Source organism: Plectropomus leopardus, chromosome 4 (assembly GCF_026936395.1).
Source record: "Plectropomus leopardus strain MGB_pleo_1.0 chromosome 4, ASM2693639v1, whole genome shotgun sequence".
Lineage (NCBI taxonomy): Eukaryota > Metazoa > Chordata > Actinopteri > Perciformes > Serranidae > Plectropomus > Plectropomus leopardus.
In genome coordinates, this window is record NC_142179.1 from 17,292,333 (window position 1) to 17,304,387 (window position 12,055).

The 12,055-nt window shown below is 38.2% G+C and overlaps 1 protein-coding gene across 9 annotated transcripts in view; it reads right to left on the bottom strand.

The window, feature by feature from the left end:
• The window catches only part of trim36 (tripartite motif containing 36), a 42,534-nt gene that overhangs the window by 10,594 nt on the left and 19,885 nt on the right, over positions 1 to 12,055 (bottom strand). For all 9 annotated transcript variants that reach the window (XM_088076655.1, XM_088076658.1, XM_088076654.1 and 6 more), the window contains 4 exons: positions 9,737 to 9,832; positions 8,790 to 8,927; positions 8,400 to 8,515; positions 6,747 to 6,868 (listed from right to left, as the gene is read on the bottom strand). In XM_088076655.1, coding sequence (XP_087932781.1) covers positions 6,747 to 6,868; positions 8,400 to 8,515; positions 8,790 to 8,927; positions 9,737 to 9,832 — 472 coding nt within the window. The remainder of the gene's footprint in view (positions 1 to 6,746; positions 6,869 to 8,399; positions 8,516 to 8,789; positions 8,928 to 9,736; positions 9,833 to 12,055) is intronic.

Sequence of the window (12,055 nt, forward strand, 5' to 3'; positions counted from 1 at the left end):
TTAATTGGAGACTTTTAATTTACCCGTAGGTGTGAATGTGAGCATGAATGGTTGTCTGTCTCTGTGTCAGCTCTGTGATAGTCTGGCAACCTGTCCAGGGTGTACCCTGCATCTTGTCTAATGTCAGCTGGGATCAGTTCCAGCCCCCCTGCTACCTTGAGTAGGATAAGCTGTTACAGATAATGTATGGATGCTAAAATTCCACAATAAAATGTTTTTTTGTTTGGCCAGGTTTTATAACATTGCACCTGACTGAGGTTAATGCTGAAAAACTGGTTTCTGGTGATAAGCCAAATGCAACAGATCTCATGCATAAATGGAAAAAACTAATAAATTCCAGCAAAATCTCTTTGGTCCTAATCATGCTTAGTGTAGTGTTTCAACTCAATAACTCGGGTTTAAGCAAATGCCGCGGTGTGAGTGTGGCAAAGATTAGACTTGTCAGGATCAGGGCTATCCACTTGGGACAATGGACAAGACTGTCTTGCATAATGGAGCCTGTTAAGAGGTTTTCACATAGACTCACTGCCAGGAAATGCACTTTGTAAAACACCCCCACCACCAACACCACCTCTTTCTTCCTCTCTTCCACTTTCACCTCTAATTTTCTTCCATCTCTTTACTGCAGCCATGTCTCACCACTTCTTCCATTCCACTTTCTCACCATATTGACTGTATTTTTCATCCTCTTGGTGGTTGTAAAGATTTCCTGTAAAGCATCAGCCTTTATAGTCATCTACAACAGCCCACTTCCTATCCATCCTCTCATTTATGTCAACATAATCCACTGCGTTCACCTTATCATTTACTGTTCTCACAGCCCAAAGCTCATTTTTCTCCAGAAACAGAATCACATTACTGTAAATCATGTAGGTCACCATATTTTCTCTGTAAGATCAAGGCATTTCTTTGCACACTTCATTCATTCTCCTTGTGAGAATTCCCCTCATCTCCTTTGTACTATTTCCATCCATCTAGTTTTCTATTCTTCCCATTTTCTCCATCTTTTGACATTCCCAAACCCTCTTTTCTAAAGCCCTTTTCCCCTACAGGCAGATTCCCCGTGCTGACCAGCATCGCCACTGACGCAGAGCTTTCTGGGCCTCTAAAGTCACTTAGCTAATCCTTAGTCTCCAAAGTCGTTTTCTCCCAGGCACAACTCTCTTTCATGAGCTTGTGTCCTCTTATAGCCCATTTCATGCACAACTACAACTACACACCATGTTGGTAACGTTACTGTACGTGCATGTATATTACAGTAGTGTACCTGTACAGTACCTTGAAATAATTGATGATGTAATTTCCAATAAGACAGGGAAATTTATATTAAGGGCATAAAAATTCAAAATGCATATTAAAGGATAAATATAAAAGGCTAAAACATGACATTGACAACTTCTTCTCTTGGTTAGTAGCAGAGAAGAGCAGAATGACTGCAAACCCTAAAAAACATTAACAATAAGAGACAGAAAAAATTACCGTTGGTACCAGTATATGGATATAGCTGAAAATGGAGTACTGACACCGCTTAAAATATTCAGAATCTTACATTTGACAACACTACATTACAGAGATATATTAGATAATAACGGATATAATGCAAATAATGTTATAAGCAAATCACTCCCAGTTTGTTTACAAAACTTCTTTTAGTACAGGAGAACAGAACAGAAAAGCTAAAATAAAAATTATATATATATATACACACATACATATTAATCAAAGATTAAGCTTATTTCTATTATTTGGGTTGTTAGTTGTGGAACAATGCCAATATAATTTCAAAAATTAGTTATCAATTTTTGTTTTTTTAAAGAGTGGTTTACAAAGCTATTTTTGAGGGCTACAAGTCTGAATTATGTTTTTATATTCTTGGAGTGTAGTTTAAATTGATAAGAATGTAGGACAGGCATATATAAGCTCTTGCCAGTCACTTCTTAATACATAGGCTGTGTTTTTAGCTTGAGCAGTTTGTATTGTGTATACTTATTGCATTATGTGTGATGACTTTAAAAAAATACTACTACTACCACTACTAATGAGCCACTAACAATGAAAAATAAAATTGTGTTTTCATCTGTTTACCAACAGATGGACCAACAGGAAAAAAACCAAACAGGGCAGTGAGCCACCCAACACTGCAGGAGGCAGAGTTCAGTGACTGAGAGAAAAGCACTATTGATCACATACATACAGGCTGCTGCCAGACAGTCGGCAACAAGGCCAAGTTTCACTGCAGGAAACCACTTTCTCTTGGGTCATTTTTCATTCCATCACTCCCTTTACAAATATGAGACGACTGAAGTTTAATTTCTACATATCTTTTAAGACGTTTATTAAATTTAAACTGTCTTGTATGGGAAATAAATGAGAGAATCGTTGTTTTCAGCCTGACATTTTGAGGAAACCCCAATTAAAATGGACCACAAATGGGCATTTTCATTTGACAACACAGTCTTTCACAGCGTCTCAAGAAGCGGAGCATGAGGTCAAAATGTGCAGAAGGGGCACAGCTGGGTTAACACGGGAGCGCACAAACACGTCATTATCCAAGAGGGGAAGATATGACTAGAAAGCATGGACAAGCTGAAGGCAATGAGAAAAATCTGACACATGCAGCATTAAACACTAACAGGATGGACGGCGTCATATTCAAAACTTGACAATATGATGTATGTTTTTCTATGCATGTTAAGAGGACGAGATGCTCTCATTAAGGAGAACACATAACGGCAACATCTTTGCATTTAGTTCAGATTTAAGCTTCAGCCTCAGGTTTTTCAGAACTATACATGAGTGTGTTTTCAGTTTCCTGTATAATGGATGTATAAGTGCTTCCGGGCACTGTCCAGAGATACTATAGTGGTACTTCACTGCTGCATCATCTGCCAAGACTTCAATTAAATTACTGCAGTGTATAACTGCCCATACAGCTTCTTTTTGCTCTCTGAGCTCAGACTAAGAGCTTCGGTAACTCCCGCAGGCCACTTAGATTAAACACACTCATCAATATGACAGCCACCCAAAAAGATGCATGCAGCACTTTCCCAAAAGGATGCAGCAGTTTAGGGTACATTTTTATATGAAAAACCCATTCTCTGCAGTGTGGGGATTATCGACGAGCCTAAGGTAGCGTGATGATGAATATTCAGTCATTTTAATACTGTTAAGATTGAGATGATGACTGATAAATTATGTTTTTGATAGGATTTTCTCAGGGTAATGCTTACCTTAGGTTATTGTATGGTCAAATAGAAAACCGCAGAGTAGATAATGGGACTATAAAATAATTCAGGGTTTGGTTTGCACTTAACAGTTTTGAGATAAAAACACTACTTTTGAAAGCATTTATTTGATCAAACTATCAACGTGACTGTATTTTTTTTAATGATTATCAAACGGTTTCTTCTTTTAATGAGCATTTTCTAGTTCACGAGTCTAGACAGAACCAAGCGTACCCTCAGAGATAAATCTCACATCACTGATTTTAAACAAACCAACAGTGCTGCAACAAAAGCCCACAAGCTCACCAGCAGTTACTGAGACAACTGCCAGTTAGCTGCATCCTCTTGAGGGATAATGGCTCTACGCCAAAGTGACCTCAGCTTTATCTACAATGTCAGCAACGTTTAATCCGTCAATGATTTTAACATTTTTTGAATGCTCAAGTCCGAAGGCACGGCTGACACTCAAATCTAAACCACTTTCTATTGAGAATGACAATCATTTACATCGAGCTCTTTTTTCCAGATGCCCCCCAAACCTCATATACCACTCAACTGTCTGTGGCTAACTACGACTGAAAGAACTGTCACAACTAACCGTCACCATCTGCAACAATGATATTCAATACTGCACTGCTCTCCCTCCAAGTCACTGACACACGTGATGTTGTCAGGTTAGACAGAAAGGCGTGGGAGACGAGCCTCGGCCAGACGCAGCCTCATGTCACTCAAGTAAAGAGTCCATCTCTGTCTCAAGTGTTATCATTATGCATTATCAAGGCAGCAATGCAACAAAGGTAGATCCAATATAAACACAATACTATCATGTTAATGCAGTAATTTTCAGTTTGAGTGCACATGGTAGTAATGTATTATATATAATTCTCCAGCTTTATTTAGGAGTATGAAAGGAATTTTGGCCAAGTGAACAACTTAAAGGGGACATATTACGTGTTTATCGCTCTGTAATATGTTACAGTAAGGGATGTTCATATGAAAGTGGCCAAAGTTTCAAATAATAAGGTAAATCTATTCAAAAGTACCCCCTGTGAGCAAAAAAAAAAAAAAGTTTTTTCCTACATTTGAGACAAGCAAGATTTTTTGCTACATGCAGCAACATGCAAACGTTGAAAAGACATGTATTCTTGGTTGCTCATGTTGTTAATTTCTCCCAAATAAGATTCCTGCTGAAACATGTCTGGTTGTAGAGGTTTTGGTTTAGAAGCTTTTATCGGTCAATTTTTCACAGTAGAAAGTGTCGCTATTCTTAGTTAGTCATTTTGCCAGCTATAATGACTGTGCAGGGATGCAGAGAAATAAAAGACCCAGAAAAGCTGACCAATCAGAACAGAGTGGGCTTTTAACGTTAGGGGGGGTTAAAGAAACTGGCATTAAAGTAGAGCGTTTCAGACAGACCATTCATACTGACGTTTCAAAAGACGGTATGAAGAAAATAGTGTTTTTTGACCATTAAAGCATGTAAACATGTTTGAGCTGAGACACAGACATATATAAATAAGAAAATGAGCAAAGATGGTCCCCTTTAATCTGACAATGATTATCTGAGTTTTGATGAAATGTTGCAACACACGTGCCCAATCCAGCTGCTTGATGACACATCAGTGATTCTCATTTTGTAAGGCTGCATTGACGAGGCCTCCGACTGACCCTTTCGTGATTATTTACATCTTCTTATTTAGACATTTTTGCAACCTGCTCAATTATCTTCAGACTTTTGATCTTTGCCCGCGGAAACTTTTATTGAGCAACTGTTGCTATGTCAGCTGACATTTTTTAACCTACCAAATTGTTCTGTCCTTTATAGTCCTTTGAGACCAATTTCCATGATGGACTGAAATCATGAGACTTTTGTCCCTTGAACTCGGGTCTGTCTGGATAGTTATAAGACGTGGTAACATCAGGCAGTCCATCACATAACCATGTTTGCCTTCTGACATTTTTGTCTGATAACACGCTGTCACCATCCAACCAACATTTACTGGGGTGTCTTTAAAAAGTATTTCCATAACAATGTGTAAGGTCGACAGAGATTTGTATTTGAAATCACTGGTGCACTGCAATGATTTACACTGCACCTGAGCTCTGGCAGTTGAGTGCTATGCTGCAATATGATCAGACCCATGCGTGTTCATGTTGGCCGAACATTACGGTCCTCTATAACTTGTTTCTTTTACGTTTTGTTCTCTGTCTCATAACACGACACCCACTATGGTGTAGAATAATCCATGGTATTATTATTAGGAAGCATGTATCCTTTCTTCCCTGGGAAACCTCTACCTGAGCTGCCCTTTAAAGATCAGGTCTTTTGTAAATCAGCAGACTGGAAAAAAGCCTCACAGAGCAGTAAAATCCACTCTGAGTGTATCCGGGGTTGTAAGTGTTTATCCCAAAGATGACCTTTGACCTTTTAGCACAGCACAGTTCACAGGGCCGTGCATGTGACAGACAGGTGTTGACAAACAGCTTAGTTTGACCATATTTCTTGTTTTAAAAAGCTTATTTTGTTATACTAACTTAGTAAAGTGGCAAAGCTCTTTTGTTCTGTCACAGTCGAGAGGACACATGAACAAAGACTAGCTTCATCTTCAGAGCTGAACAGAAGCAGAAAACGTCACCATATTTTCTGTAGATGAGCTAAGGGTCACTTTTTCCAGCTGTTGTGGTCAAACTGTTATGCAGCTTGTCTCTTAACAAAGAGTTTCTGTGAGACATGATGTGTGGAAACGCTGAAGTGGAAACATGTTCGAGAACAGAACTCCTTAAAACGGAGACCAAAAACTGAAAATATGTAAATGTTTCATGATTCACTCCACTTTAATTCAGGTTAAAAGTAAAATATTTGAATTATATTGTACTCACTAGTTTTGTATAACACTGTCAGAGTGTCACAGTAAATATTAGGGCTGTACCGAAGAGTCTGAAAAGTCATTCATAATGTTGACATATGTTGTTTTTTTCTTTTATTCATGCAGTTTAAACTTGATATTTCTGCACAGTTGCAGAAAAAGATTATGTGACACTAATATTTAATTATACTCTTTGTAGAATTTGATTGTTGTCGTAGTTTCACAACATTGTCTCTGACATTTTCAACGACTCAAGAATCTGGTAAAGTCCAATATAGATGTAATCATTTCCAGAATTCACAACATGCTTTTATCTAATCAAATATTCTGCTTTTTGTTAGCATTTAACCTTTTGAAAACAACACTTTCAATTTGGTAAAAAAACCAATTTGACCTCCCACTTGATGCATACACATAGAGAGGCACACACTTGGTTGGTGGTATTTATGTTGATGAAATTGTTATGTTCATTAAAGAAAGATGAAGACTTAAACATTTAATCACTTAACGTACACTGAGGATTTTGTTTGAGGATTTCTTTTTTAGTAGGGCGATGTCATAAAATGTGACAATGGACATTTGAAGTATCTTTCAATAACCACAGCACAAGCTTTGAATGAAAAAACCTAAAACATTTTAAATAAATGGGTTGTACCTCCACCAAAGCACATCTCTTTGAGCAGAGTTTCTTCTCTGGATGTGTCCAACACAAACTCGTCAAAGCAGGGGTCAGACGCAGGGTGGAACGTCCTCAGAGACTCTGTGGCCCTCTGGATCCTGAAAACAGACAAGGCAGACATACAGAGTAGGATTAAATCAATCAAATCAGTGGAGTCATTATTTTCTTTCATTAATTCATTCATTTGTTTGTGATGCAGGACACTCACTAAGCTTAATAATTTGTCGCTGTTTATGCTGCTAAATTTAGTGAAAAATCAGTTGCTATCAGAAATGGATTTCCTTTGTTTTTTAGCTAATATTCACGAATGTTAATCGCAGCAATTATCACCTGTTAAAGCCTTTCAGTACCTTGTCTCCAGCCTCAAATACTGTATTATGATCATCGTTGAATGCTAACGTAATTTATTTGTGCCATTAAGGACACATTTATGGTAAATGCCTTTTGCTTTCATCTCTTTAATTTTCTATTGTCTTCCAGAAACCATATGTCAGTCAAATCAAAAATCAATCCCCCTCACATGATACAACATCTGTGGACTGGACAATATGACATTTATTTGCATGTGCTGTAACCCCCTGCCTTCATTCATTATTCAGTACAACATTGAATTTCATAACCTGGGCCTGGACATAACCTGCCTGTGTTTGTTTGTAAGTGAAGCCAGTGAGTGGGATTCAGAAGCCAAGTGTTTTCATCCACTGTGTTCAAATATATTTTTTATTATGTTGAACTTTTGAATCATTTGTTGTATCTATTTATAATGACTTTCATAAGTGAAAAAGAGGCTTAAATATCCTTGCAGACAGGAGAAAAGTGTGCAGGCCACAGTATCATGCTCTTGAGAGTGAAAAGGTTTTGCGATTATCCAAAGCTGCTAATGGGGATCAATTAGTCAGCTTAGAGCAAAAGACGCAGCATCGACTGGACACTGCAGCATAAATCTTTCCTTAGCTGCCCTTGAGTTTGTAACCTGTGTGCACGTGGCTCCCTGTCTTCCTGACACACTCCGGTCACCCAAACACATAATCAGATTGATGCTCTCAGCACTAAAATAAACAGACCAAATCCCACTGGTGAAATCCACTGGGAAACTGGAGGCGTCGCTAATAATAATAATCTCTTTGCAACACAAAATGAGTTACAACAGACTTCAGTTTATGACTGTTGAGCCTGTTAAATAATCATGTTTCGCTTCTGTAATTTGTAGTGAATTTATCTGGTAATCATTACGAAGTTGCCAAAATAATAAATTAACAGTTTACATTCAGGATTTAAGTGGTGAAAGCTATCAATAATGATTCCCAACAGGCCCGGCTCAGCTTCCTGTTAGCGGGTTGACTGAGGAAAGCTCTGAGACACCAGAGAGATGCGCAAGTGCACTGTCTGCTTTACGTATAAAAATAGGTAATTTTACTGTTGACTCCTGTCTAATTTACAGATTCCAATTACAGCTGACAAGTGATGTGATTTTAAATGTTACTTCAAAGAGGTAAAACAATTTATGAACATATATCCTGGCATGTTTTTGCACTTTCTTATCTTTTCTGAAGGTTTCAGCTGTGTGAAATGAACAATAAAAAAACATTCATTCATTTAAGTTAAAATGTCAGTGTCACCCAGCTCTACCTGGTGTGTAGCTGCTTTGCAGTCTGTACAAAGCAGGACTGATCGGTCTCTTTCAGCACCTCCTGAGCGTAGCCCACAAGACCGCTGTTCTCCAGCATGCCCTGGTACTCCTCCACCTGGGAAACATTTTGAAAAGTCAGGGTACTTTAACATTTTGAAATTGATTAAAACAAGTGAGTCTGTACTGAACAGTATCCTCTCATCCTAAAGGCTCTTTTTGCACCCCTAATCAGACATAAAGGAAATCACCTACGACATACTAATCATCATGTGTTTAATGCAATCCTGATTTCTCGTTTTCTTCCAGGTGAAAATATGATGAGCAGAAGGATGATGCATGGACGAAGAGGATACTTAATAGAAATAAAAGTCAGTCCAGGTATTTCATACCTGAGCCTTGAGTTGGTCCAGACGTCTGTTTCGAGACTGTTCGATTGACCTCAGCATCTCCGACTTCCTCTCCTGCAGAGTCTCAAACAGACGCTCAAAGTGCTCGTTGGCTCTACGCTCGGCCAGCTGACCATTTTCCTTCAAGAAGAAGAAAGTTTTGTTATCTTTATGTAAAAAGAAAATAAAATGTTCCTATCGTATATCCCTCCTTAAATGCTAACATGTAGTGTGAGCATTGCTTCAGAAAGTGTAAAGTCAGGTCACAGAGCATCAACACATTATCCTGAAATATGTGATCATCCTCACAACATGCTGTGAGGATGATCATCCTCACAACATCCTGTTTTCCATCCATACACGAGTATAGATTCAAGAGTGACAGAACAGTTACTGTATTAAACTATATGCTGTTTTTTGGTATTAAAACTTTAGCTTGACAGATAGTGGATATGAACACGGACAAAAGTTTAAAGATTTAATGTATGTCACACCCATTTTAAGGTTACAGTCAAGGAAGTAAAAGTTCCAAGTTCACATTGTAAAATTCAAATTCACCGTTCAGAAAATTATTACGAGTAGTATGTCATACTTTAACTGATATTTAAAAAAATAAATAAAAAAGCATCAAAGTAAAAAGGGGAACAAGCTCAGCTGAAACTCAGACGTGCAGGAGGGAAACTGGTAGGCAAATTCTGTGTTTCCTTGGTTTTGCATACTGTTTGTTTCATGACCTTTCCTTATACATCCAAACATAATGTGGGATTGTTCCTCAACATAACAGACTGGTTTTGTGAGAGCTATATAAATATTTGTATTCTGTAAGAAAAGGCACCACATTCCTCCTGTTTTCAAGAACTATCAACTCGTGTAGATCTGAAGGGGGTTTAAGAGATGTAATTTTGGGAGTGGAGTGAAAAAAGGACCTTCAGCAGCATGAGTCAGCTCACCTCAGTCTGATTGATGAGCTGCTCCAGATCAGTAATCTGAGCCCTGACCTGGTCCTCTTTGCTGATGAGGTAATGGATACTCTTGGCCAGCTTCTCCTGGGGAGACGAAAGATCAGCAGCAGATACAGTGAGTTTATCAAACCGTAAAACAATGACACAGCGCTAAGATGGCAAATAAGATATCTGCACAGTTTTCAAACACAACTTCAATGACATTTTAAAACCTTTTCTATCTCCATTTCTCTTAATCTTTTGAAATAATTATCCAAATTTTCCTGCAGTTTACTCTGAAAGGGCATTTTTAGTGCGAGCATAGGGCTTAAGCTCACACAGCGCCTCATACGAATCATTGCATGCTTGCAGTGTCATGTTTTTGGCATTTTTCCTTTCCCCCTTACTGAGGCCCTCAAATCAGAAGTTGGATAAACACGTCCTTCTGAGTTAAAATGTACATCACAGTAGGGCTGGGTGATATGAGGATAAAATCAAATATCACAATATTATTGACCATTTATCTTGATAACAACATTGTGACTATATTGTAGGGTTGACTACTGGTACTTTCACAAAATATTAACAATTAGATTTTTGATAAATAGTCATCAGTAATGTGGACATAACGACAAAGTGGGCAAAGGCAAATAATGAAACAACTAGAACAGTGTGATTAGGTCAGAAAATTTCATCAATTTCCTGAAAGCCTTTAAAACCAGGAAAACTGCACACTTATGATTATATGATATCCAAAATCCAAGATCACAATATCAACATATTATTGTTATTTTGCCTAACCCTACATTACAGCCACACAAGGTGTATTACCAAAACCTACCAAGTGGTAACACACAAATAAATAGGAATTAGACAATGATCAAAGAGTTATTGTTGTGGGGTATAAAATACCTGTAAAACAAACAGAAAAACTGGGAAAAAATGCAATGCCTCTTCTATTATTCCAGACATTGCAATACATTTTTAGACCTTGAATATCAAATACTATACACTTTAAGGATCCCTGGGGACCCTGAAATAAGACATAATTTTCATGACTGTCACTTAATCAACATCTGCACTGCATACACAAAAAAAGTTCATTAAAATGTGTGTCATTTTAAGGAGTAGAGCAGGATTTGGGACTTTGTGCTCACATTCCCGAGCTCTGACATGGGTCACATTTTCCTCTCATCTTATATCATATTCACAACTGCAGCTGCAGCTGTTCGGGACATGTGCAGCGTGTCCTGTATGACCCTGTATGTCCCTTTAGTATGTGAGAGCCAGTTTCAGTGGGAGCAGTGTGCAAAACAGCACACACTAGTATCACAATAATATGACAGTGCAAAACCCAAACTACTTCCTGACTGATGACGTATTCTAGGATATGTGATTACATCTTCCAACAATTTGTAGATACAGTGCACACAAAATTATGGGGAACAAATGGTCCCATTAAATATTAAGCACTGTGGTGTTTGTGTCAACGCAGACGAGCAGATTGAATTTCACACAGATTCTGCCTCGACTCGCTGAACCACCCCGCATCAACTCCACAAAGCTGTGTGTTCATGCCAACAAGATTAAATTACTATTCGATATGTTTCACTTAAAACCTTTTCTGTTAAAGGTTTCAGTGTGTTGCCTGGTGCTGTCATAGCAAACATAAACTACTGACAGTTTTGTCTCTACAGAAGCTAAACCAAACACTCAAGGTGATTGAAATTATTCCTACCGAGTGGCAAAAATCTGGCGACCACACGCGAGACCAATTAGTTTTAACCCAGTTAGCCAGCCTGCCTGGGTTTCAGTTTCCAAAAGAAGAGAGATTGATATCTAAGGTCTGGTGCATGCCAGCACAGGTACAGGTCAGACATTAATTTTACAGCAGGAGATGACAAATCCAGAGAGCAGTCAGTCAGTGGGTGGTACAGCACAACAAAACACCTCCTTAAGGCTTTTTTGTTAAATACTTAAAGCACTAATCCCACTGAATGGAAAGATATTACTCATCCAAAAGCTTTTACTCCATTTCCTGTTATTAAATTGAGTTTTGTAAATTTCTGAGAATCGATTTGCCTGGGAGTCGTGTAAATTGTACCATTTAAAAATGGAATATCTTCACAAAATGGTGGTTACTGGAGATTTCAGTGTAAATACATCAATAATTACAAGTTCTAAGGCTGCTTTGCTGAGCCTCGACTCCATTTCAAGCCTTTGTTAAAGTGAAACTTTGGTATTTTTCCATCTGGACCCTTTTTCCTCATGTTTTTGTCCAAGTGAGTAATGGGGACAACAATTTTTGAAATGGGTCCAGTGATGAGA